This window comes from Notechis scutatus, chromosome 7, assembly GCF_049901735.1.
Source record: "Notechis scutatus isolate UNSWTSFEM ecotype Mainland chromosome 7, rNotScu1.2, whole genome shotgun sequence".
NCBI lineage: Eukaryota > Metazoa > Chordata > Lepidosauria > Squamata > Elapidae > Notechis > Notechis scutatus.
Genome location: NC_142015.1, coordinates 6135224 through 6162990, shown reverse-complemented (window position 1 = coordinate 6162990; position 27767 = coordinate 6135224). Strand labels below are relative to the sequence as shown.

The window sequence follows — 27767 nt, the reverse complement described above, 5'->3', positions numbered from 1 at the left end:
TTCAAAGTAGAACAAAATGAATGAGCTGGAAATCTTTCTCCTGCATTTATTATTAATGGGCATTTGGGAGGGAAGAATATAAAAGAGAAGACTTTATTTCCCTCCAGCATCCTGTTCCACAGGCCAAGCTCAAAGGAAGCCTCTTTTGAAACGGGCACTGCCGTAACATCAAACATGAATGGGCTTTCTTTCGATTCAGTAGCCACATGTGAAGTTACGGACTAAAGGAAGGCATCCCAGCATAGCATAGCAAGATTTCGTTCTGGAAACTGAATTGGTGGTGCTGGTTGGGTTGAGAGGTGAACAGTCTTTGGTATCACCTCTCCCTCTTTTATTTCAAGGTCATGCAGAGGTCTACAGACACACACACACACCAGCTTTATGTTCAATGGTACAGACACTGTACCAAGCCAGCTTTTTAAAATTATAATTTCTTGACCAATCACTCATGCCCTGATTGAAGTATTATACTAAATCATAGCAAGATTGACAAGCATATCATGCCAGGACCAACACTGTGGGCTGGGCATGAGCTGTCCTTTTGATCCTACTGATTTTTCTAGCTGCCCTGATGGAAGATCTTCTGTGCTAATGCTTTCTTTATACTGATTCAGCTATAGAAGACAAACCAGCTATGATGACCTCCCCTTTGTACTTGGAGATCATCATTTACTGCACAGGGGGTTTCCTCATCTCCTGCATGATCGTGACCGTCCTCATTTACAAGATGAAGAGCACTACCAAGAAGACCGATTTCAACAGCCAGATGGCTGTCCATAAACTGGCCAAGAGCATCCCTTTGCGCAGACAGGTAACAGAAAGTAGATAGGGGGTTTGATTGCAACCTATGATTCCCCCTTCCCTTTGAGACTATAGCAAAGCAGGCCGCGGGTCCATCAGAGGCATCTGTTCTTCTTTCCAACTCAACAGAACGTTAAGAAGGTATTGGGTAGCATTCTAATACTTGGTCCGCTAGCAGGATAACTCTCCAAAATCTAAATAGAACAGGAGCAAAAAAAAAAAAAAGCGTGGAGGAAGAAGCTAAAGAACCTGAAGTTTGAAAATGAGCTCCATCTGGCAAGGAGCTGTGGATAAAAATGTCCCCCATCCATTACCATGGGAGAGGCAGTTGGGCAATAGCTCAGAATATACAGCATCGGTGTCAAATTCATCGTGTCACATTGTCGTGACATTTTCCCCTTCACAGACTTGGGGTGGGCATGGCTTCTTTTTTTTTTTTTTTTTGCATTCCCCCCTCCCTGTTTGTTTGTTTTGTTTTTTTTTTTGCCTCCTGGGCCTCAGGGAAGCCTGCTGGAGAGCATTTTTGCTCCCAGAAGGCTTCCCTGGGGCCCAGGAATGCAAAAAAACAGAGCATGGGGGGGATGCCCAGCACCCCCCTGTGCTCCATTTTTGGGCGTCAAGGGAGTCTCCTGGGGCGGGCACTTTTTGCTCACAGGAAGCTTCCCTGGGGCCCAGGAAGGCAAAAATGGAACACAGGGGGCGCTCCATTTTTGCCTTCCTGGGCCTCAGGGAAGCCTCCTCGGTGAAGCCATAAGACAGCGAGAGGAATCTGGCACAGCTGATCATTGAAACAGCTGGTCGTTGGGAGGAGGAAAAAAGAAAGACCTTAAGGGCGGGGAGAACGCAGTCAGCGATGTCGGACATGTGCTCAATGTCACGCATGTATGATAAGGACTGACTGGGCAGGGAGGGAAGGGGAGGGGCCAACCAGGGTGCACGATTTGCCGGTTTTCTGAACTGCACATAATCATAACAACCGGTTCTATAGAACCAGTTCGAACCGTTAAAATCCCACCCCTGATAAATATATACCTGTTGCCAAGTGCCCGAATTTTGATCACATGACCCTGGAAATGCTGCAGCAGTCAAAAATGTGAGAACTGGTCATAAGCCACTTTTTTCAGTGCTGTTGTAACTTGGTCGCTAAACAAATGGTTGTAAGTTGAGGTCTATGTAATCCTAAAGAGTTGCTCCCAGCCTTCTTCAGCATATGTTTTTATTCTTTGGAAAGGAGAAACTGGTACCAGAGAGAGCTCTTTAGTTTACCAGAAATCTGGGCAGTGATTAAAATATGTAGCATCTGTGGGTATTGCTGGCTCCCAGGATTCTTCCTTTTCCCCTCAATTTAGACAGCTTTGTTTTAAAACCACCTAAAATATTGCAGGAATGCGGAAGTCTCATTAATGAAATTTGGGGGCTCACCTGAGAAGGAAGGAGAAAGCCCCAGAGGTAAAAAAAACTGTCAGTGATAATGACTATCCATATGATGTTAAAGTTGTTCTGACAAAGGTTTCCTGAGACACCAACAAACACACGTTAAATCCCAAACCCTTTTATTTTAGTTCAACGGCTGTGAATTAATGTCATTCACAGCCCATAACGAGTCTCAACCAGTTATAAATAGTCCCATGGAAGTCTGCCAAAGCCCTTCGGGAGAAGTCTGATAAGAACGCACCTTTATCTTTCTTGAAATGCTGCCAACAACTAAAGTACCAATTAATCTTTCAAAACCAAACGGAGCACAAAGTCAACACAGAGCTTCAGAGTTTAAACTGATCAGAACAAACAAAGTTGCTTCCTGCAAAGACTCATGTCCCTTTCCTCTTCCTTTATGTCTTATGGGAGGGCCAATCACCTCCAAGCCTTATTCCCGAGTCGCCCCTTTTGTCTTAGCTGCTGTTGCCTTCTGGCAGCTCTGCGCACACGTGCACTGGGAACAGGCTCTCCTTGTTCCTCTGCCTTGCTGCTGTCAGATTCTGGAAGCTCCGGAGTCAGCACATAACTCCCAAATGGCCCTGGCCCCATCTCTGTATCTGATGCAAGACCAACGTCCGAGTCCTTCCCAGACTCCCGGACTGGCCCATGTTCTTCCCCACTGTCCCATTCTGCTGCCAGCTCCGCAGGCTGCCTGTGGACCACAACAAAAGTAGAGCTTGCACAGTTTGTGAGCCATCAAGATGGGTGTCATGTTACAACAGCTACTGCACACAAGGGTCTCCATTTTAAATAGCCAGGTTTATTATTCCAGGTTATTTCATTTTACTTTTCGGCACCACCGTTTCTCACAGAGGGGTTCAGAACAGCACACCAGGAATCAACACATACACAACCATCAGTAAAAATGACAAAGCGATCAGCCCCGAAACAAACTCTTTGAAGGCAATAACAAGCATCTATTCAACCAAAATGTGTTGGGTGGGGGGTGGGGGAAAGGCAGTATCGTCTTGCAAACGCTTCTGTGCAAATATCTCATCTTGGGCTGCAAACAATCGGGCGGTTTTGGTTGCTTTCCAGCTTTCCAGCATGCCTTGGGAATTCTGCGTCAGGATCCCTTCTTGAGTTAGCAACAAAAGCTATTCAGATCCTCCTCACGGCCTGGCTAATTAAGGATCTTTATTGTACACTACACCAAGCCACTTAAATTAATTGGTGGCTCCCTGCCAAAATGAGGATGCAAAACCTACTTACCTCCTCTGGAATGTAAGCCTGGGGCTGCTGTGAGCTACCCTTTCCACAGCTTTGCAGACCCCTTGCTTTGTATTTTTCTCATTTAGTTGGCCGTTTTATATTAATGTATTCAAGGTTCTGGCCCTGAAACCCCCCTGGCTTCCGATGGATCTCTTATAAACTGGAGGCCAACTCTTCTATCAACTGCACAATCACCGAGTGCAGTTGATAGAAGAGTTGGTTCCCAGACTGATAAAATTCTAAAGATTCTTACATAAACAGCCAGCTGCAAGCTTCATGAGAAGCAGTTAGAAAAACAACTCAGGGTGTGGGGGGGAAGCCTCTGCCCTCTTGTACCTTGGGGATATGTTGGTTGGAAATGGGAAAGGGTTCAGTTGCTGGAATTTTTATAACCTCTTCTTGAAAATTCTTTCTCCAAGAGACTCTGAGATCATTGTGCTTGGAAGAATCAGAGCCTGACATTATGAATAGAATAGAAATAGAAGTAGAATTGAATTCTTTATTGGCCAAGTGTGATTGGACACACAAGGAATTTGTCTTGGTGCAAATGCTCTCAGGGTACATAAAAAGAGAAGATACATTCATGAAGAATCATAAAGTACAACACTTAATGATAGTCATTGGGTACAATAAGCAATCAAATCACACTAGGAAACAGTCAATATAAATCGTAAGGATACATGTGACAAAGTTACAGTCATACACTCATAAGTGGGACGAATTGGGTGAAAGGAAGCATAGGAGGATTAATAGTGATAGTAATGCAGACTTAGTGAATAGAATAGAATAGAATAGAATAGAATAGAATAGAATAGAATAGAATAGAATAGAATAGAATAGAATTCTTTATTGGCCAAGTGTGATTGGACACACAAGGAATTTGTCTTCGGTTCAAATGCTCTCAATGTACATAAAAGAAAAGATACATTCATCAAGAGTCAAGAATCATCAGGTACAACAATAATAATCATAGGGTACAATAAGCAATCAAATCATACTAGGAAACAGTCAATATAAAGCGACAAAATTACAGTCATACAGTCTGTAGTGGGAGAGGATGGGTGATAAGGAGTGATGAAAAGATTAACAGTAATAGTAGTGCAGACTTTGCAAACAGTTGGACAGTGTTGACGGAATTATTTGTTTTGCAGAGTGATGGCGTTTGGGAAAAAACTGTCCTTGTGTCTAGTTATTCTGGTGTGCAGTGCTCTATAGCGTCGTTTTGAGGGTAGGAGTTGAAACAGTTTATGTCCGGGATGTGAGAGGTCTGTAAATATTTTCACAGCTCTCTTTTTAGATTTAGATTTAGATTTAGATTAGATTTAGATTTAGTTTAGATATGCACGCAGAGGGGAGCCATGTTAAGGATGTCCTTGTCTTTTGCTAGCTCTCTTCTTCCAGCCGTAATGCAATCAAGGAGGCTTACGGGAAGCACAAAAGAATCCATTCTAATTTGCCATGAATCCTTGGAAAGAATAGGAAGGAGGAGGTGGCTGTTTTTTATCTTGTATCATTGCAATTTTCACTTCTGCAGACCACCCCTGCAGTTCCGCTGCTGACAACAGAAGTCTACTTTGCAAGGACCAGTCTAGAAGTTCTCTGCATTCTCTGATTGAGAGCTAGCTTGCTCCTCTTACACTGAAGCAGGAATTGATTAGTTTCCACCCGTTGCTTCTTGTCCTGCCCTTACTCAGGTGGTTTGCAGAATAGCTTGACTCCCTCTTCTTTGAGGCAGCCCCTCCAATATTGGAACACTGCTATCATGTCTCCCCTAGTCCTTCTTTTCATCGGACAAGACATGCTCAGTTCCTGCCACCATTCTTCATATGTTTTCTCCTGCAGTCCCCTAATCCTCTTAGTTGCTCTTCTCTGCCCTCTTTCAAGAGTCAACATCTTTTTGTATGTCATGGCGACCAAAACTGAATGCAGTATTCCAAGTGTGGCCTTCCCAAGGCATTATAAAGTGGTATTAACCACTTCACGTGATATGATTTGTTGGAGGACAGGTGATTCTTCCCCTACCAAACTCCCAACTACCTTATTTTCAAGGAGACTTTGACAAAGGTAACCCCCACTGTCTCCCTTCTTCTGGTGCAGGTCTCAGCGGATTCCAGTTCCTCCATGAACTCTGGTGTGATGCTTGTGCGTCCCTCAAGGCTCTCCTCCAGTGGGACCCCAATGCTGACCGGGGTCTCGGAATACGAGCTTCCAGAGGACCCTCGCTGGGAATTGCCCAGGGACAGGTACCAAATGCTCCTCTTAATTCTGGAAGGGCTCAGCCAAAGAGGCACGTCTAATGTTTTAAAGCAGCTATATAGAAAGTATAAATCCATATATATAAAAGCAAAATACCACTCATGCATCATCACCAAGTCTCCAGAACCATAAATTTGGCACGTAGGTTCCTCTTGGGTTCTAGGTGCTCACTAAGAAAGGATTTTTCAAAATGACCATCAGAGCATTAGTATTTCCTATATTATTATTATTAACACGCTCTGATGCTAAGGAATTCTACTCCCCCCCTTCCCCGGAAAAGAAATCTGTTCCAAATGCAAAACACAAGCAGAGGAGAGGAGTCTCAATTTCACAGCACCAAGCAGCTTTAGTGCAGAACAGTTGAGCTAAGCCACGCCCAGGCTCCTTGCTGTCTCCTTGCTCACACAGCTAATACTGTTTCAGTTTCCAAACAGCCCTCAATCTCTCACACACTGACAGGACCTAGCCAGATGAATACCGGTGGATGCTGGTAGAGCAGAGGCAGAATTTTCCCCCCTTATTTTCCTCCCCAAAAACTAAGCCCCACATGGTTTCGTAGCAAAGCATGGGTATAGAGCTAGTGCAATTATAAACTGAAAAAGGAGAGGCAGAAAAATTCCAGAAACATTATGCTATTTTCCATAAGAAGGGTCTTTAAAAAAAAAACAAAAAACAACTCATTCAGGATAACATTTCTGAACCATCAATCAGAGGATTTTTTTTTTTAGCATGAAGTGAGGGAGAGCCTTTAAGTATTTCTGGTAGTCCTTGACTTTATGACCATAACTGAGCCCCAAAATTTCTGTTGCTAAGGTGGAACATTTATTCAGTTAATTTTGCCCCATTTTACGACCTTTCTTGCCACCGTTGTTAAGTGAATCACTGCAGTTGTTAAGTTAGGAACACAGTCTTTAAGTGAATCTGGCTTTCTCGTTGACTTTGCTTGTTAGAAGGTTGCAAAAGGAGATTGCAAAAGGACACTGCAACCGTCATAAATATGAACCAAATGTCTTAATTTTGGTCCCATGATCTTGGGGAATACTACAACAGTCATAAGTCTGTGAAAAATGGTCATAAGTGACTTCTCAGCCACCGTAACTACGAACGGTCACTAAACAAATTTGTAAGTTGAGGACTAGCTGTACTGAGGACAAGTCCTGGGGAATAATTTCTTTGCTCGCTCTTTAAAGTGCGTCAAAGAATGCCAAGAGTGTAGAATTTGGAAGGGATGTATGCGAAGGTTGGCAAAAATGCAAATCTCTTTCTAAAATTACCCCCTTCTTGTGCACTTGGCATTTCTTGTTTTGTTCCCTGAGAGGAATTACGTTGAACAAAGACTAGAATAAAATGTCAAATATCAGATTCCCTTCAAAACAAAACAAAAGCAGACCTTTGCAATTCTGTCTGCACCCAATTGCAGATGTTACATTTTTGAAATCCTGCTCATCAAAAATCCCCATACGTAAGTTAATCGTATAGTGGGGACTGTTTGAGAGGGGACTGGTCAGTATTTAAAATACTTTCTCGTAGGTCCTGAACTTTTTGTTAAGGATTGCCCCTGCTTAAGAAATCTGTTTCTTCTCTTCAATATTTTGTTACAGGTACAAAAATTCATTTAGTGGCCATTCAAAGTCACAACAACACTAAAAAAAGTGACTAATTATGTGTCCCAGCTAGCTGTCAGGATTTTGGCACTTACCCCCAATTAAATCATGAGTCTCAAGCCAAACTTCCAAAGCTTCAAAAGGATTTATTGGGAGTTAACATGTCCGGCACTGCCTGGGTGTAGCCAACTCTGAGACACATCATTCATTGTCAACCTTCACCCTGGTTTTCCCTCCACCCCCTGGGTGTATCACAATTCATATTCTCCAATGGGACACATCCATAGCCAAGAGTCATCAATCATGCTCTCCAGTTAGAATTTTGCGCGGCAGAAACTTCAGTCACCTAGTTACTGTCTCTGAAAAACTATTTATGGAATGCATTTTTGATTTCCAAACTGCCACACTGCTCTTTTCCCAGGGACCAAAGACCCTGGGAAAATCCCCCCAAAAGTCTGCAGGAAAATCCCCCACCCCATTTTCCTACCGATTGATCATTCTTTATTTGGGATCGCAGGCTACAGTCTCCAGCTCCATTCTCAGGGGGAAAGAGAGAGAGAGAGACTTTTGGCTTCATGAAAGGAAAACAGCAGAAGCAGAAGTCTTTTCTTTCTCTCCCCCAAATTCCACCAGAAATGAGCCTTTGTGAGACTTGTCCCGCAGCCTCTTGGAGCAGGAGGCCTTGCAGGGTCCCAAAGACTCATTTCTGGAGGAGTTTGGCGGAGAGAAAGGAAGACTTTTGCTGCTTTCCTTGCGTGCAACCAAAAGGAGAAGAAGAAAGAAGCGGAAAGAAGCAGCCCGGTGGCCAGGCAAGGTGCGTTGGGCAAGTGGGGCAAGTTCCCCCCTCCATCCTTTCCCCCACTCCCCTCACTACCTCGTGTTGTTCGCAATGCAAGCGACGCAAGCCTTGTGTTCCTGCAGGCCACCTGGGCGGCACAGCCTTGTGTTTCCGCGCAGCCTGGATTAGTTAGTTGGTTTACTTTATTGTCATCACACCTCGTACAATGAAATTAAGCACCATCTTCAGTGCACATCATGACCATGAAAATAAACACAAACACACATCCTTCACACCCCACTTTAATTGCTTGGGGGGGGGTGCTTTGCAGGTGACATTTCTCTGCAAACCACCAAAAAAATTTCCCGCGAGCCACCAGTGGGCCCCCTGGTTGGCGACCGCCGTTCTACAAAGTCTCTGAGAGTAGTAGTAGTGAGGTATTTGTTGGATAATACAGATAGTATCACTGAACAGAAAGCCCAAAAAAAGCAACGTAGACCCACACTTCAACCTTATCGGCTGAGCTTTGGTGAATTTCCTGCGGAGATTGGGAGCATCCTGTTAAATAACCGCGTTTCTTTGCTTTTATTCTAGGCTGATTCTAGGGAAACCCCTGGGAGAAGGTTGCTTTGGACAAGTGGTACTGGCTGAAGCAATAGGCTTGGATAAAGACAAGCCAAACCGAGTTACTAAAGTGGCCGTCAAAATGCTAAAATGTAAGTAAGGTTACAGTTTTATTTCTAAGTTTCCCCCCCCCCCCCAAAAAAAACCACCCCTCCTTGTTTGCTTCTTGCAAGAAGCTCTTGATGAAAGCCATCTTGTTCTGTTCGACGCCTTTTGAGTCCTTTAATATTTGAACTTATTTTATTTGAACTTATTTACATGGGAATATCTATTCTTTCACATCAACCAATGACTACAGTTTCGGGTGAATTTCAAACCTCCTTCAATGTGTGTGTGTATCCAGGTGTGTGTGTGTGTGGCTGTGTCAGGAATACATATACACACAGACACTATGGATGATTTGACGTTCACTGAAAGTGCAGATTTCATATATGAACAGCTGTGGTGGTGCAGTGGTTAGAATGCAGGCTAGTTCTGCCGACTGATGACTGTCAGCAGATCGATCCTGACCGGCTCAAGATTAACTCAGCCTTCCATCCTTCCGAGGTGGGTAAAATGAGGAGCCAGATTGTTGGGGGCAAGAGGCTGACTCTGTAAACTGCTTAGAGAGGGCTGTAAAACACTATAAAGCGGTATTTAAGTTTAAATGCTAATGCTATTAGTAGGAGAGTTATTTCAACCAGACACTTCCAGTACCTTGACCTCTCTTCAATGCATCTTGGACTCAGTGAGGACTTGGTATCTTTTTTTCCTCCCTAGCTGATGCCACTGAAAAAGACCTGTCTGACTTGATCTCGGAGATGGAGATGATGAAGATGATTGGAAAACACAAGAACATCATCAATCTCCTTGGAGCATGTACTCAAGACGGTAAGTCTTTCTAAGGTAGAAGGCAGTAGTAGCTCCATGACAGAAGTCCTACTTTGCAGGAAAAAGATCTGGGGTTCATTCTTTGGCATCTTCAATTGGCCATCACCCCAGATGGCCTGCTAGGTATCAGAAATGATACACATGAATTGAATTGGGATGGTGACTGTATCACTGTCTCTGCTTAAAGCTTCTTGCCTTCCTCTACGACAGGCCCGCTCTATGTGATAGTAGAGTATGCATCCAAGGGGAACCTACGGGAATACCTGCAAGCCCGCCGCCCTCCTGGCATGGAATATTGCTATAACCCCACCCACGTCCCAGAAGAACAGCTCTCTTTCAAAGATCTGGTATCCTGTGCATACCAAGTGGCCAGGGGCATGGAATACCTTGCATCCAAAAAGGTGAGCAACTGCAAAAGGCAAGAATGATAGACTTCGAACAGCGGTGGTCAGGGGACTAGCAGCTTGTGAGGTTTAAGAAGAGCCTCAGAGAAATAAGTTAGGGTGCCAAAACAGAAAAGATGAAGATGCCTTAGAAAAAAGGTGGGATTTTAATAAAGGGGAATATTCGTAGCTCAGGGTTGAAATGAGGGGCCCTTGGTGTTCTCTGAGCTTGGTTGTTTTCTTGCAGACGTTTCATTACCCAAACTAAGTAACTCTTGTGGCCTGTCAACAGCCAGCAGAGCTGGTGGCAGACTCAGACAATGAGGAGGTTGAGGAGAAACATGGGCCAGTCCTGGAGTGTGGGGAAGGCTCTGATGAGGGCTCTGCATCGGAGGCAGAGATGGGCCCAGGGCTGTCCGACAGTTATCAGCTGCCTTTGGAGTCGGAGATCAGTGGGGAAGAAGAACAGCTGGAGCCTGTTCCCAGTGTGTGCATGCACAGAGCTGCCAGAAGAAGGGAACAGCTAAGGAACAAGGGTCGACTGGGGAGTAAAGCCACAGGTGGATGGTGAATGACCCCTCCCATAGGTAATAAAGAGGAGCAAAAGGGAATGGTGTTTGAAGGAGACAATGACAGATGGCAGTCTCTTCTTGAAAGCTTCCAGTGATGAAGCTCCCATAACTTCCGGAGGCAACTTCTGTTCCATTAGTTGATTGTCCTCGCTATCTTAAGATCACAATTAAGTGAATTACTGCGGTTACTAAGTCAGGAACATGGTTGTTAAATGAATCTCTCGAGGTCGCAAAAGGGGACCAAATGAGCTCAGAACCCTGTGTCAGTCATAAATATGAATCAGTTGCCAAGCATCCGAATTTTGATCATGTGACCATGGGGAATACTGCAATGGTTCCAAGTGTGAAAAACAGTCATAAGTCATTTTTTTCAGTGCCATTGTAACTTGAAGTGGTCACTAAATGAAGTTGAGGATTAGCTGTAATTGTATAGATTTGCTTAGCTTGTGTCATTTTTTGTCTTAACATACCCTTTTAACGAGATATGTTTTTTGTTGAGTTATCTGTAAAAATAAATAAAGACAGGATACCAATAAACAAAGAAGAATCCAGTGAATTTACTTATCTTCAGTCTCAACCCTTTTAGCTCTGCCTTCCCGGAAGTGTTCCATTGTAAGAAATCTTTTTATGGTCTGTGTTTTTCTCTTTAGTGTATTCACCGAGATTTGGCCGCCAGGAATGTGCTGGTAACAGAAGACATTGTGATGAAGATTGCTGATTTTGGCCTTGCTCGAGACATTCATCACATAGATTATTACAAAAAGACAACCAATGTGAGTCGCATCTCTTAAAGGAGGCCCAAATTATTCCATTGTCAAGCATTCCAGAGAGCTCAGTAGGAAGGAGGGATATGAGAAGGGATATGGAAATTTGCAGAACATTTCAGTGACGTAGACCTTAAAGAAAAGGGGAAGGAAGGAAGGAAGGAAGGAAGGAAGGAAGGAAGGAAGGAAGGAAGGAAGGAAAAAGGAGGAATCCATACCTATTAAAGCTGGATTGTTGAGGTCTGTACAAGTGGGTATGATATGATTTCCCAGTGTAATTTTCCTCCAGTCACAAGATCTGGGGAAAAATAGATTTTGGGATACAATTAAATCCCATTCAGAAGTTATCCCAACTTCCCAAGATATTCAGTTGGCAAGATGTAGCCCTTCCTGTCCTTGAGACTAATAGACAACTGTATTGCAGAATAAGGCCAATACAAGTGTACGTTCCTAAATTCACATAGCTTACATGGTTCATACAGTGCAGAAAAACAAGAACTCTTTTCTTATTATCCATGCTCCTGTCCTTTGTGGAAGAGGAGATAAAGGTGGTAAGATGTTAAATAGCAGCCAGCAGGATGATTGCATCGGCTTCCTTCAAACATGAGAGAGAAGATTTTATTTCCAGTTATTTCCAAATATCCTATATCTATTCATTGCTTTTGTTTACTGCTTTGGTATGATGAACCCCACACTAAATTAACTGAATCTCTTTCTACAATCACAAATGAGGCTTCGTCTTCAGACTTTATCGTTCCTATAGTTTGGTGAGTAAAGCTAGCCACAAGACATACTTTTGCTAGACAGCAAGCTAGTTCCCTGATGTGCTCCATACCAGGAGTCTCCAACCTTGTGGACTTCAATTCCCAGAATTCTGGGAGTTGAAGTCCACAGGTCTTAAAGTTGCCACGGTTGGAGACCCCTGCTCCATAATATCCCAGTGAGGCCTTTGTGGATCCCAAAATAATTTCTGCAGATAGATGTGTTCCAGTATCAAGCTTCCTATTTAAACTTTTTTTTTTAAAAAAAATCAAGACTGCTTTGAACTAAAGGAGATATATTTGGATATTATTGGTAGCTAAGAAAAGTGTTGTTTATGTTGTGGCCCGCAGGTGGCCAGCAGAGTTGATGGGAGACTCGGACAGTGAGGAGGTTGGGGAGGAACATGGGCTAGTCCTGGAATCTGGGGAAGGCTCTGATGAGGGCCAGGGCCGTCAGACAATTATCAGCTGCCTGCAGAGTCGGACAGCAGTGGGGAAGAAGAACAGCTGGAGCCTGTTCCCAGTGTGCACATGCACAGAGCTGCCAGAAGAAGGGAACAGATAAGGAACAAGGGTTGACTCGGGAGTAAAGCCACAGGTGAATGGTGAATGGCCCGTCTCATAGGGAACAAAGAGGAGTGAAAGGGGAGTGGTGTTTGCAGGAGACAATTTGTTCATTTAATTAGTGTGAAGATTTCTTCATGACTCCTTGCCTAGTATTTTCTGGTACAGCAGTTGCACTTGGAAGCTATTGGCCTGGCAACTCTCCAAGCCTGATAAGGTCTATGATTGTAATTCACCCTTGAAAGCCTGTTTGCCGGGACTTTGCTGGATGTGAATGATAGGAATTCACATTAGCCTAATAAAAAGGGGTTTTCTGAGGACGAGGAGTCTGCTTCGTGATTTTGGTGAAGCCTAGGTCGGAACAGCTTACCTTGGTCCTAACTGCAATCTGTCTTTTCTGATACAGATCAATGGGACAAGTTGTATTAGAGGTTCAGTGTTGAGCTAGCTGCTGAATTAAGCCTGGGTGGTAACTGGTGGCTCAGCAGCCCTTCCTACCCCACGAACTTTTGCATTAGTGATCTTTCCCCCTTGCGCTTCTCTCTTCCCCACCAGAAGATCAATATGGCTTCTCTCTTCCCCATGGTTCTGGATTCATATGGCTTCTTTCTGCTTTCTAGGGTCGTCTTCCAGTCAAATGGATGGCCCCAGAAGCCTTGTTTGATAGAATATACACCCACCAGAGTGACGTGTGAGTATTTCTCTAACTCCTTAAAGATTCCATGCACCTCATACTCTCTCATGAGGTGGATAGTTATTGGGAAATACCCAGCCTGCCAGTGGGAAGATCTCAAATGCAGAATTAGCTTCAAATCCTTGCGTAGCCACAAGAGGTCCAGAATTGACCTCCCTCCCCTTCTTTAAGGATCTGGAATTGACCTCCTCCCTGAGCTCCATAGAGCCTTATATCTATCTATTCTCAGCTGAAGGTTGGCTTTCTGGAGAGATTCCTGTATAATAGGCAGAATATAATAAAGTACTTGGCTTGAACCCTACGTGTGTGCATCTGATTGTCTTCTGCTTGAGAGTAGTACATGTCTGTGTGTTTTATAACTTCTCCACCCTTGCTCCTTGAATATCCTTTTCCAAGCTGCAGACCCACAAGTAGCAGATAGAATGACCTGCATGCCAAATAAATGCAAGATATTGTGACGATGGAGATCATCCAGTCCTCCAGGCCAGGGTTGTCCCAAAGGTGCTTTTTTTTCAAGAGGCAACTGGACTTTCTGGTTTTTCCTTTGAAGATGTTTCGCTTCTCATCCGAGGAGCTTCTTCAGCTCTGACTGGATGGTGGGGAACGGAGCTGAAGAAGTCAGAGCTGAAGGAGCTTCTTGGATGAGAAGCGAAGCATCTTCAAAAGAAAAACCAGAAAGTCCAGTTGCCTCTTGAAAAAAAAGCACCTTTGGGACAAGAAAGTTTTCTGTTCTCACTGCCCATCTACTCCACCTTCAGGGGCTCTGGCAGGAAGTTTGGGTGGGATGCAAGGGATGGATAAAAGCTACAACAGCCTTCACTTTCCTACCTCAATTGATTCAGCAATCGTGTTCTCACTGTCTTTACTTAGGTCTCATTATGCTTACGGCTTCTAGTCCTGCCTGTTTAATTAGAGTCACATTCTCCCTCCCCCTTCTAACATTCCTCCCCACCTCCCAAAATTAACTTGGTTGCAGATCACAGCTCCCTTAAATTTTCTACCGTTTTCAATTAAGGCTGGTCTGCTGGGAATTATTCCCAAAGGTGGACTATAGCAGATGTGATCCATCTCCGTTTAATGAAATGCTAATTTCTGCAGGCAAGAAGAGTATTTCAGTCTGTATTACTTGGCAGCAAGGGTTGGCTGGTCTAAAAATCTGCTCTTGGCTTATGTCTGGTTGCCATTTTGAGGGCCCTCTCACACCACTGCAAGTTTACACACACGCACACACTCCAAAAAACCTACCAAAGCGGCATACATCCATAGACCGTCTACCACTAAGTAACAGCCTGCTTGTAACTGCTGCAGTGTAAGACATGATGTATCTTGTATGCTGACCAGGTGGTCCTTTGGTGTCCTCTTGTGGGAGATCTTCACCCTGGGGGGCTCTCCGTACCCAGGGGTGCCAGTGGAGGAGCTGTTCAAACTGCTGAAAGAAGGGCATCGCATGGACAAACCCAGCAATTGCACCAATGAACTGTGAGTGCCCAGTTGGGTGGGTGATTTATCTGTTTAGTATGATGATGATGACGACAACGACGACGATGATATCCCTTCAGTCATATCCAGCTCTTGGCGGATTCTATGGGCCAGGTCTCTCCACCTCTTTCAATTGTCATCTCATAAAACATTCCTATACCTGTTTTAGTAGTTGCCCTAAAAAGTGGGGGGGGGAAGCGAAAGTACATTACAATTCTTATCTTTAAAATGGGCCGCCAACCTTTTGGACCTCAGGGACCACCAAACTCATAATTTTAAATCCCGCGGGCCAGCAACCCTGGGAAAATCCCCCCAAAAAAGTCTGCAGGAAAATTCCCCACCCCATTTTCCTACTGATTGATCATTCTTTATTTGGGATCGGAGGATACCATCTCCAGCTCCGTTCTTATGGAGAGAGAGAGAGGGAGAGAGAGAGAGAGAGACTTTTGCCTTCATGCAAGGAAAGCAGCAGAAGCAGCAGAAGTCTTTCTTTCTCTCCCCCAAACTCTGCCAGAAACGAGTCTTTGTGAGATTTGTCATGCCGGCACAGCTTCTTGGAGCAGGAGGCCTTGCAGGGTCCCAAAGACTCATTTCTGGCAGAGTTTGGGGGAGAGAAAGAAAGACTTTTGCTGCTTCCCTTGCATTGCAGCCAAAAGCAGAAGAAGAAAGAAGCAGAAAGAAGCAGCCCAGTGGCCAGACAAGGCGCATGGGGAGAGTGGGGCAAGTTCCCCACCACCACCACCCTTTCCCCCCTCACTACCTCATGTTGTTCACAGTGCAAGCGATGCAAGAGTTGTGTTCCCATGAGCTATGTGGGTGGCACTGCCTTGTGTTCCCGTGCAGCCTGGATTAATTGCTTTGGGGCAACATTTCTCTGCGGGACCACCAAAATTTTCTCATGGACCACCAGTGGTTCCCCGCCCACTGGTTGGCGACCACTGCTTTAAAAGATTGTAATTAAAATACCAGAGTTTTTGCCTGTGAATATATTTAATTGGAGAACATGAATGATGACACCCAGCCGGTGAAGGTGCTCAATTGAAGAATCTGGTTTATGAGACACGCAGGGAGGAGGTGGGGAAACAGGGTCACAAGTGAACTGTAAATTACATGTGCCAGAGTTGGCTTCATACAGGGCAGTGCCAGTATGTCGCCTCTAATGAATCCTTTGAAGTTTATTGAAGTTTGGCTCAAGAATCATGTTTTAATTAGAGCGATTGCTGGAATCCTGACACCAATCTTGCATTAGTCCTTTGAATTTTTCTACAGTGGTTAAAAACGCTGAGCTTATCAACTGGAAAACTGACAGGTCGGGTTTGAGACCTAAACTTTGCATGAGGGGATGAGCTCCCGTTCCTTGCTCCAGCTCCTGCCCACCTAACAGATAAATAAGTACCACTTCATTGGAAAGGTACAACCCTCTGGGCACTTCAGCATATAGTCATGCTGGCCACATTACCACAGATAACATCTTTGGACAACGGAGATGAGCACCACCTCCTAGAGTCGGGCACGACTGGGCAAGGGAAACCTTTATTTAACATATGGCAATGTTACATTAGCCAGGACAGTATAGCATGAGTACAAAGTAGTTGTTTGCTTTCTAATAATTGCTAGTCCATTCAGTTCATGCTCGTGCACCACAGGAGTCAGACTTGGAGGTTCAACAACATTCTGTAGTGTCATCCAGGACTTTCTCCCTCCACCGATGCTGCCTCACAGTCGGGCATCGCAGTGGGAAAGGTCCAGCACTACCATACAAAATGCCATTATTTTCTCACCAAAGTGGTACCTATTTATCTACTCGCATTTGCTTGCTTTCAAACTGCTAGGTTGGCAGGAGCTGAGGCAAGTGACGGGAGCTCATTCTGTCATGCGATACTGGGGCTCGAACTGTCGTGCAATACTGGGGCTCGAGTACAGACCTTCTCCAGCGTTTTTAAGATACTGAGCCACCTCGCCTCTAGTTACCATATTTTTCAGAGTATAAGACGCTCCGAAGTATAAGACGCACCTAGCTTTTGGGGAGAAAAACGAGAGAGAAAAAAATCTGCCTCTGGCTCTTTACAGCAAACAGCCTGTTTCAGCTTCAGCACAGCCTGGTTAGCACAAGCAGCTGATTGTCAGTTGGATCAACCACCTGACAATCAGCTGTTTCAAGCTATAGGGATTGCCATAGCCTGTTACCGCCTACACGCGGCCCATTTTCAGCCTCTGCATCTGGTTTACAGCCTCCGCACACTCCGTTTTTGGCCTGTTCCAGGCAGCGGGGATCAAAATGGGTGGAAAATGGGTCACGCAGAGGCCAAAAAACGGGGCACACAGAGGCCAAAAATGGGATACCGAGGCCGAAAATTGGGCACATGGAGATGGCAATAGGCTGTGACAATCTCTGCAGCCTGAAACAGCTGATCATTGGGAAGCCAATCCAACTGACAGTCAGCTGCTTGTGCTAATCAGGCTGTGCTAAAACTGAACAGACTGTTTGCTGCAAGGAGGCAAATTGCTGGGAGGCAGAGGCCGAAGGCCAGCGGGTGGGCGGGGCTTCATAAACATTTGCTGTATAAGAGGCACAGACATTTCCACCCACTTTTGGGGGTGGAAAAAGGGCATTTTATACTCCGAAAAATGCGCTAAGTGGCTGATGGGTAAGAATGCCAAGCTGCATGCCCAGCGTGCAAAGACACTCGACAGCCCTGGCATTCGGCAAAAAAGTGTTTGCAGCTCCACAAACCATGCTCAGCTTCTCCCAAAATGCCATGGCCCTGAAAAGACCCAAAAAAGAAGACAATTTTTTTTTTAATGTTTATGAAAATGTAAATCGATTTTTCACTGCTCCTCGGCTCAAGAGGTCTCTTTTTACTGCTTCAATGGATGGAAACTAATGAAGGAGAGAACCAGCCCAGGAAATCAGTTTGGTTCTCTCCTTGATTTAGGAGAGGAAGAAATAAGGAGATATTTCTTGACAGCAAGAACAATTAATCAGTGGAATGACTTACCTCCAGAAGTTGTGAAAGCTCCAACACCGGAGGATTTTAAGAAGCGATTGGACAACCTTTTGTCTGAAGTGGTATAGGGTTTCCTGCCTGAGCAGGGGCTGGACTAGAAGACCTTCAGGGTCCCATCCAGCTCTGTTATTCCGTTATTCTATTCTGCTTCATCTTCCCATTGGACAGCGACCCACAGCAGGATGGGGTCATTTGCAAAAGGAGCTTTGGCCAACGTCTTCTTGGCAGACTCTGAGGTCAGCCTGTTGCGAACACAAGTTCCTTTGAGATGCTGCCAAGTTTGAGAAAAGCCTCATCAAATTCAAGAGACCAGGTGTAACTTCGCAGGATATCTGCTGACTGGCCGAGATGGAGGATGCTTGATGGTCAGGGTTGCTATTTTCTCAGCACCTGTGAAAGCCAGGTGTAATTCTACATGGAGCTTTTCTATTTTTCTCAGCAGAAAGAGTTTCGCAAATTAAATTAGACTATAAGGCCATTTTTTTTTCCTAATTCAGGATTGGACCGCATTTATTTTCAAGATTGTCCCAACTAATTCCGCTAATGGAGGTTATCGATTAATTTTACTTAATTTATTCCTTCTAGGCACTGCCCAGCTCTGAACTGACTCAGGTGGTGGCAATAAAACCAATTAGATTAAAAACACAATATAATAGTTATGAAAAACATTCAAAATATGGGTCTTCTCCCCCTCCCAATGTTTAACAGCTCAACAGGCAGGAAAACTTGCGATCCCCACAAATAATATCTTCCACAAATAAGCGTGGCTGGTAGACAGGAGAAAATCTCTCAGAGGAGTACTAGATTCCAACAATACGACATTAGTTTGTGTGTTTTTTTTTAATCTTATCTCTGGCCAATATAACTAAAATAATTTAATGTTATTAAATAAAATGAATAATGTTTATTGTCTATAGTTTTTTAAAAAAAATATGTAAGTCACCCAGAATTACCTCATTGTTGAGATAGGCAGCCTCTACATTTAATTAATAAATAATGAATCTTTTAAAGAAAAATACAGTTTAGAACGATAATTAGTTATTCCACCAAAGGCTAATGGAAGGCAAAAAAAGGGGTGGAATCTTTAAAAGTGAATTATAAATTATTGTAAATTATGTCTTCAATTGGAATCGTAAGTGTTGCATAGTTGGATGGACACATGCATGATTTGGTATTTTCAGGCAGTTCTTCCCCTTTAAATCATTGTTCTCAAGTTGGGGTGTTTTTAATGTGAGATGTTAGGTCATATGATGGTGCCCAAGTATAAAAAAAATTGGCAACTCCTGGAATTGGTGGTTTTCTCTAATGGGTCTAGGACAGCTTGCTGTGGGATAATTCCATGCAGGAGAACTCAATGTGATAAATGTTATTCGCCACTGTTTCTTCAACATTATTTGACATTATATGAGCCATGGTGGCACAGTGGTACTGCAGGCTACTTCTGCTGCCTGCCGGCTGCCTGCAATTTGGCAGTTCAAATCTCACCAGGCTCAAGATTGACTCAGCCTTCCATCCTTCCGAGATGGGTAAAACGAGGACCCAAATTGTTGAGGGCAATATGCTGACTCTGTAAACCACTTAGAGAGAGCTGTAAAAGCACTGTAAAATGGTATATAAATCTAAGTGTCAACTAAAAAAATACTTCTTTTGGTCTTTTTATTTGCCAGCAGAAAGGAAGTGGGGGAAAGTAGTGCATTCCTCAAATGCTTCAGATAATTGCTAGGCAGCCGAAGCTGTTGGCATGCAAGATTATTACTGAAGAGTATGACTCTTGGCTATGGATGTGTCCCATTGGAGAATATACATCCAGGGGTGGTGGGAAGACCAGGGTCAAGGGGGAAATGAATGATGCATCTTAGTGTCGGCTACACCCAGGTAGCGCCAACATGGTCACTCCCAATAAATCTATTTTTTTTTTAACTCTGAGAGATGCGGCTAAAGACTTATGATTTGAATAGGGGTAGATTTGTCGGAGCCCTGACACTAAGTGCTATTGCTATTATTTCCATTTTTGTCAATGGAAATAATGAAGAAACAGTGGCAGATAACATTTATCGCATTAAATTATACCACGTAGAATGATCCCACGGCGACTTGACCATAGTGAGCTGTCTCATGGCGATTGTCCATGGCAAAATAGATGCAACAAGATAGCTGTTCCCCCCCATTCCTCTCTGTTTTTAACAGCGTAGATGCAGGCACATTAACTGTTCTCTGTTCTCAGGTACATGATGATGCGGGATTGCTGGCACGCTGTTCCATCCCAACGGCCGACATTTAAGCAGCTGGTCGAAGACTTAGATAGGATTGTGGCCATGACCTCAAACCAGGTAAAAGACCCCCAAAGTCCATGTTGCCCTAAATAGACTGCTGAGAAGCCTTTGCTGCTTTCTTATGGGGGGGTGGTAGGTAGATAGATTGGCAAATAGGTAGGGCAGTGGAAAATCACAAGCAGGAGGGGCAAATTATCTGAGATGTTAGGAAGGTTGCTGTAGTTTTAAAATTAAGGTATGTGACCATGATAAAAGACAAATTACAGGTTTTGTATATTTTTGTCTCATGTAGCAGGAGATTGTCTACTTGTTTTTTACCATAAAGCCAGAGGGGTCTGGAGCTAAAACAGTTGCCTGAAGTTTGCAATTAGCTTTATTCTGGATTAAGTAGATTATCCAAAGCTAGATACTGTCACTGTTCCAAGTAACAAACTCCAACCCAGTAAACTCTGAGACAAGCATTTTCTCAAAGTTCCATTTTATTAGAATTGTCCTATTGGCACATCTGGGAAAACCCGAATCTGAGAAGTACCGGGTTTTTCCTTCCCAAAAGAGAAATCGAAGATCCATCCTGCGTCCACCAGTCCCTCACATGGCCCAATCAAATGTTTATCCCAACTGGAGACATTCCTCCAGTCACTCCCCTCCAGGTGCAGGACAACATGTCCTTGACTCTCTGAGAAAGAATGTTGTTGTGTCTAATCTACCCCCACTATGAAATCCCCCCTCCCAAATTCCCAGGCACTAAAATGTGGCCGCGTGGAAGCTCCTAAGTAAAATATGGCTTCCAAAGCTAACAGATACTCAGTTCCAACTTCATCACTATTGGGAGTACTTTACACTCAGTTCCTGAATGGAGAAGTAGAAATTCCAGTCCATACATACCATTGGATGAACAATTTTAGGCACTATTGGCCCAGCTATATGGGCCAATGAATTCCTAAATAAACAGAAAGTGACACAGCCTCTGTATGGTACAGAGCTAAACAGAACATAGCCATGGTTTTCATATTTTTAGTCTCTAAATACCAACAACTGAATTCATAAGTATGTGTTCACATCTGCAGAAAGATGTCCAGTTGAGTTTTGTACTGTGAGGGCCCTTGATGCTCTCTGAACTTAGTGGTTTTCTTGCAGATGTTTAATTACCCAAACTAGGTAAGAAATGCTAGCACGGATGATCCAGAAGTTGAGTTAGGGCAACTGGACTGCTCTTCTTTTTTTTCTTTTTGTTTGCTTGTTTGTTTGAAACATTTCGCTCTTCATCCAGAGAGCTTCTTCAGTCTTGGATAAGCAGCGAAAAATTTCAAACCAAAAAAAAGAAGAAGAAAAGAAATCTAGTTGCCATAACTCAAACTTCCATATAATTCTATGCAGATGACTGAGAATCGTCATCAACATATAGCACTGATGATGTTACCTAGTTTGATAATGAAAAGGTTGCAAGAAAACCCAAGTTTTGAGAGCATCGAGGCTCTGCAGTTGAACCTTGAGCTACAAATTCCCTCTTCCATTGTTGACTTTTGTACCTTCTTCAAGAGAAATGACACCAGCTTCATTTTAGTTAGTAAGTCATGGAAACTTATCTACTTATCCCTACAGTTGCAGCTGGGAGATCCACCAGAGCAAACTTAATGTTAGTGACCAATTCCCCATTTCTCTATGTTCACCTGAGTTTTGTCTCCAAGACTCTTACGCCAACTTGAGAAGAGCACTAGACATTGTTCTCACGATCCTCTCCTTCTCTTTAGGAATACCTGGACCTTTCTCTACCATTGGACCAGTATTCTCCCAGTTTTCCAGACACCCGCAGTTCCACCTGCTCATCTGGAGAGGACTCCGTTTTCTCCCATGATCCCCTCCCTGACGAACCTTGTCTTCCCAAGCATCCACCTCACCTTGCCCATGGTGGGCTCAAAAGGCGCTGATGCCGCAAGCATCTGGGGGACCCTTCTGTGCGTACGAGTGTGGAGCGTGGGTGTCCATGAATGAATGGGTGTGCGTATGTGTGCACAGTCTCCCTCCAGCTGGGCTGGAGGGGAAGGACCACCGGAGGAACAGTGGAAAAAAAAAAGTCCATTCCAAGCAACCAAGCCTACTCATCATAATCACCTTCTTCTTCTTCTTCGGTACACTGCCATCTCTTGCAAGCCTTAAGCCTTCTGAAGAGCTGCTCATACCTTGTGATCTGGAGTGGGAAGCAGTGTCTAAACAACAACAGAAAGGAGATTCTGGAGTAGAGGGGTGAAGAATGAAAGGATGGAAGTCCTTTCTTTTTCCCATTCATAAACCCAATGCAACCTGTGAGAACTCAGAAAGCAAAAATCAAAGCTGCCATGCATGAGATGCTACCTGGGGGGAAAATCTTCAGCCTCCCCTGTTCGAGGCTCTGTTGCTGTCTCATCCAAAAGTGGAGTCCACTCCCACGATAACCTCCTAATTCTGGGAGCTATGCAGCCCAACATTCTGCAGGTTGAACAGAGAAGTGTCTGTTCCTGAGGCGTCTTACGGGGGCACCGTCCATTGGTACTTTGTTGACCAAACCTGAAAGTGATCTACCACATCATACATCCATCATACACAGCTCTCTGGCCTAAAATTTAAAGGAGGCAGCCCCAAGGATCCCAGGGCTTGGACATTTTCAGACAAAACCAAGGAAATTAAGAGAAAACTTTTGTACATAGCTGCCACAAAATGTATAAATATTAATTATATATTTACATGGTCATTTTTTTTAATGGTGGTTACCAGAGAGAATATCACCTTGATAGTCAGTTTACTAGTGACTGGTAGGTATCAGTTGCTATAAAAGAAAACCCCAAAACAAATCATATATTTTGCTACTTCTGCTGGTTTTGCTTTTTGTTTTGTTTTATTTTTATTTTAAATTATGTTCTAAAACTTTTTATTTTCAGTTTAGGTACTTCAATAAAGATTGCTGCTTCGGTTTTATATGGGATTATATCAAACGGGCGAGTTTGTGGGTAATCGAGCTTTTTGGGGGAGGGATTTGAAACCTTACCCATCTCCTGTATGTACCTGCTCACCTGTGCTTCAGGCCCCTCTAGAACCAGAGTCCCCCTCCCTAAATCCCTTTGCTCACTCGCTTGCTGTTAAGATAGAGCAAGGGTCTTTAAACTCGACAGCTTTAAGACTTGTGGACTTCAACTCCCAGAATTCCTGAGCTGACATGATTGGAGGAGGAATTCTGGGAGTTGACGTCCACAAGTCTTAAAGCTGTCGAGTTTGAAGACCCCTGAGATAGAGTGATGCCATCCATCATGTTAGGCCTGAAGATTCCTAACTTAGTGAATTTTAACAAGACTAGGTGCTGGTCTTTACCAATGGCCCATCTCCCATTTTTATACTGAAGGAGCCAGGTTTTGTCCATGGACAAATTCTCCCAACAGATCGTGCTAGATTGGCAGCTTTGACTAAGCACAGGACGTCCTCAACGTACGACCACTATGGAATCCAACATTTCTATTGCTAACTAAGACAGTTGTTAAGTGAGGTTTGTCCCCCATTATAGGACCTTTCTTTGCCCAGCTGTTAAGAGAATAATTGCAGTTAAGTTGTGAAGTTGATCCAGCTTCCCCGTTGACTTTTGTTGTCTCAGAAGGTCACAAAAGGGGATCACGTGACCACAAGACACTACAACCGTCACAAGTACATGCCAGTTGCCAAGCATCCAAATTTGGATCATGTGACCACAAGGAAGCTGCCACTGGCGGTGGGAAAAATGGCCATCATTCACCTTTTTCAGTGTTGTAACTTCAAACTGTCGTTAAATGAATGGCTGTAAGTTGAGGACTTCCTGTAATTCTCCTCCTGGGTTAATGCCAAAGAACCCTAGTGAGTGGCTTATCTAAAGCTACAGGTGTGATGACCTGGGGAGTGACATAAAAATAACAAAGTCACAAAAGTCAAATAAATTCCCTTTAATGGCTCCAATTTGGGCCCCAATGTTCGATTATCAAACTCTTCCAAAAACAATCTACGAAGGAAAGAAATGCAGTCCGAACCCAAAGTAAAGATAATTAGAAATTAAAAAATCCCAACACAAACCACAGTGAAGTAATTAACACGGCAGGCCAGGATGATAAATTGCAGACTTCCAACAGATAACGCAGCACCCACAGTTGGGAGGACGCGAAAACCCAGATAAGCCTTGACCAAGAAAATGCACGCTCTGCTTTGAGCAAGGTGCTGTGTGCAAACACCCCACTTATATCCTGTTCTCCCAGCTGCAACTAATGAAGGGAATCAGGGCCTTTTTCTTCCCCATAATCCACATTGCTCCCTTCTCCGTTCCTTCCTGCGTGCTCTAAGATGAAGAGGTGGCAGCCCTGGGTCTTCCTCTGAATGCCCAGCCGGACTGTGCTCCCCGTTTCTTCCACAGCCACCGGAGCCACACTCCCACTCCCTGTCAGCTGCTCAATCTGCCCCTCAGAATCAGATTCCAACAAGGGCATGACAACAGGGACCTTCCAAGGGTTTGCTTTTCATTTTCTGAATTTCTGTCTCTGTTTTTCCTTATAAGAATGATCTAACCTAGCCCAATGCTTGGTAATTACCCAGTTGTTTTTTTTTCAAGGAGTAATATTGGCTTCTTCAAGAGGTAGGAGTTCCCCAACCTGCAACTCTCATCCTTGGTGCTTCTTTTAGTCTTCCTCTTCCATTTCTTTACAGCTAGTCCTCGACTTAATGACCACAATGGGGCCCAAAATTTCCATTGTTAAGTGAGACCTTTGTTAAGTCAGTCTTGCCCTCCCTTTGCAACTTTCCTTGCTACGGTTGTTAAGTGAATCTGGCTCCCCTCATTGACTTTGTTCCTTGAAAGGTTGCAAAAGGGGGTCACGTAACCCATAAGACACTGCAACGGTCACAAGTATGAACCAGTTGCCAAGCATCTGAACTTCGATCACAAGATCATGGGGCTGCTACAAAGGTCGTAATTGTGAAAAGTTGTCATTGGTCACTTTTTTTCCAGTGCCGTTGCAACTTTGAATGGCCATTAAATGAATTGTTGTAAGTCGAGGACTACCTGTATTTGGGCATAGGAAAAAACATTTAAATGATTTGTCTCTATCCTCATTTCCTCTTTAAAAAACAACAACTGGGGGCCATGTCAGAACTCAAGTCTTATAGGAGAAGGGGCTTCTCCCAAGTTGTGAGAAAAATGGCCACTTCCTTTTCTTCAAACACCACTACATTATCCCAACTACTACTGCATTTCCCCAAAAAGAAGACCTAACCGGAAAATAAGCCCTAGTGTGATTTTCCAGAATGCTTGTAATATAAACCCTTCCCTAAAAATAAGCCCCAGCTAAGATAATCAGCTAGACCAGTGGTCCCCAAACTTGGCAACTTTAAGTCTTGTGGACTCAACTCCCAGAATTCTGGGACTTGAAGTCCACAAGTCTTAAAAGTGCCAAGTTTGGAGACCTCTGAGCTAGACAGACACAATCTCCAAAAATAAGACCTAATCAGAAAATAAGCCCTAACGCATCTTTTGGAGCAAAAATTCATATAACGCCCTGTATTTCCCAGGGAAATACAGTAACAAACCTGTACAAATTTTGCTATGTGAAGTATTACTTGCTTTGAACTTGCCTAGTAGTACTTTATTCCCGGGGTGTGTCCATTTTTAACCCATTCTGTGGATGCCGGTGTCCAATTCGACCTTCTCTGCAGAATCAAAGTAAGTCAACTCTTAACACTCATACAGTACACATAGTCCTCGATTGAGAACAAAGGTCTTGAAACTTGGCAACTTTAAGACTTGTGAACTTCCAACTCCCAGTTTGGGGACCCCTGATTTAGAATAATTCATTTAGTGACCATTCGAAGTCACAACGTCACTGAAAAAAGGGACTTAACGACCATTTTTCACACTTAAAATGACCATTGCAATATTCTCGTGGTCATGTGACCAAGATTTGCATGCTTGGCAACTGGTTCATATTTATGACAGTGGCCGTGTCACAGGACTCCCTTTTGCTGACAAGCTTAGTCAATGGGGAAGCCAGATTCATTTAACAACTGGGTTATGAACAACTGCAATGATTCACTTAACAACCATGGCAAGAAAAGTCATAAAATGGGGAAAAAACTCAATATATGTCTCTCTTAGCAGCATACATTTTGGGCTCAACTATGGTTGTAAGTGAAGGTCTACCTGTATTCTCAAGTTCTTTCCTCTCTTCCTACCATCGTAAAGGCATGAATCCCTGGTACCCACCAAATCTTTTGGGACTGCTGCTCCCAGAATTCTCTAGCCAACATTGTCCTGGAGGATTCTGGGAGTTGCACCCCCATATATCTGGCGTCATGTTTCAATGTAACCTAAATCCACCATCATTCATCCTATACTCGGAAGCTTGTCCTGCCTTTGTATGGAATCAGATGAATTGCGTTTTTAAACATTTCTGTATCAGATTTGGAAGTCTTGTAATTTATTTTTCAAAGGAAATAATTTTAATTGTTGAGAGTCCTGGAACTCTCTTGTTGCCTCCCTTTGTGTGCCTTTTTTTTTTTTTCCAGAATCGATGGCAAATTGGAAAATAAATCATACATTTATGTCCACTTCAATATCTTTTCTTTGGTGGCTGGAATGTCTGCATTTCAACCTAGAGCAGTGATGGCGAAACTTTCTGGCACCGGAACACACATCCATGTACGTGCACTTGCACAGGCTGGAGTGCTCGAAGCCTGAAGATCAGCTGGCCGGTGTGCGCATGCCTGCTTTTTGGCTGTTTTTGGCCATTTTCAGGCTGTTTTCAGGCCATTTTTTGCCTGAAAACAGCCCCCAAACCAGCCTGTTTTTTGGGCATTTTGGGTTTCATTTTTGGATGTTTTTCAGGCCTGTTTTGGGGCTGTTTTCATGATGTTTTTGGGCCTGAAAATGGCCCGAAAAATGGCCTGAAAAGCAGCCTGTTTGGGGGGCATTTTGGGGGCCATTTTCTAGCATGCCGGCGGTTGCAAAGACCAGCTGGATGGCATGCAAGTGTGTGCCAGAAACCAAAAGAACAGCTGGCAACGGTGCGTGTGCCCACAGAAGTTCGCCATCATGGGCCTAGAGATCTGACAGGGTTAAGTTTGCAGGGGCTTGAAAAGCTGACAGGAACATGAATTTTCTATGTGCATTTTTTTTTTTTTTTTTTAGAAAATATTCCAGAACATTAATGATCTGTTTTACACAGTGGCGGATTAAGGCTCACTGGTGCCCTAAGCACTGACAAATCTTGGTGTATATACTGTACAAACGAAGCCAAACTTAGGCTAAATAAATGTTTTTGTGGTGCCTCCTTTGGGCCTAGTGCCCTAAGCACAAGCTTAGTCTGCTTAATGGGTAATATACCACTGGTTTTACATCTGAAACGAGTCCCCAGAGAAAGTCAGTCAATCCATCGCAGCGAACATCACAGGCAGAAGTCTTTAAGCCAGAGAGTTTCACACAGGCAGGTTGTGCTGTTAAAGAATTAAGTATCAAAGTCACAAGGCAGCAGATAGAAGCTGCACAACTACTGGCTTACTATGGCTAAATTCAGCTTCCGATTGCAATTCCCAGAGCCCCAAAGTTGGGTCGACAAAATCAGAAATGAGGAGGTGATAAGCCGCCTGCGAAAGCCAAGGAAAAGCATCA

The 27767-nt window shown here is 43.9% G+C and overlaps 1 protein-coding gene across 4 annotated transcripts in view; it reads left to right on the top strand.

Annotated features, from left to right (window-relative positions):
• Positions 1 to 26713, top strand: part of FGFR1 (fibroblast growth factor receptor 1) — a 117808-nt gene extending 91095 nt beyond the window's left edge. For all 4 annotated transcript variants that reach the window (XM_087969623.1, XM_087969625.1, XM_087969624.1 and 1 more), the window contains 10 exons: positions 615 to 811; positions 5587 to 5732; positions 8722 to 8843; positions 9511 to 9621; positions 9832 to 10022; positions 11227 to 11349; positions 13286 to 13356; positions 14701 to 14838; positions 20071 to 20176; positions 21871 to 26713. In XM_087969623.1, the coding sequence (XP_087825749.1) occupies positions 615 to 811; positions 5587 to 5732; positions 8722 to 8843; positions 9511 to 9621; positions 9832 to 10022; positions 11227 to 11349; positions 13286 to 13356; positions 14701 to 14838; positions 20071 to 20176; positions 21871 to 22047 (1382 nt within the window). In that variant the 3' untranslated portion in view covers positions 22048 to 26713. The remainder of the gene's footprint in view (positions 1 to 614; positions 812 to 5586; positions 5733 to 8721; positions 8844 to 9510; positions 9622 to 9831; positions 10023 to 11226; positions 11350 to 13285; positions 13357 to 14700; positions 14839 to 20070; positions 20177 to 21870) is intronic.
• Positions 26714 to 27767: the final 1054 nt, after the last annotated feature.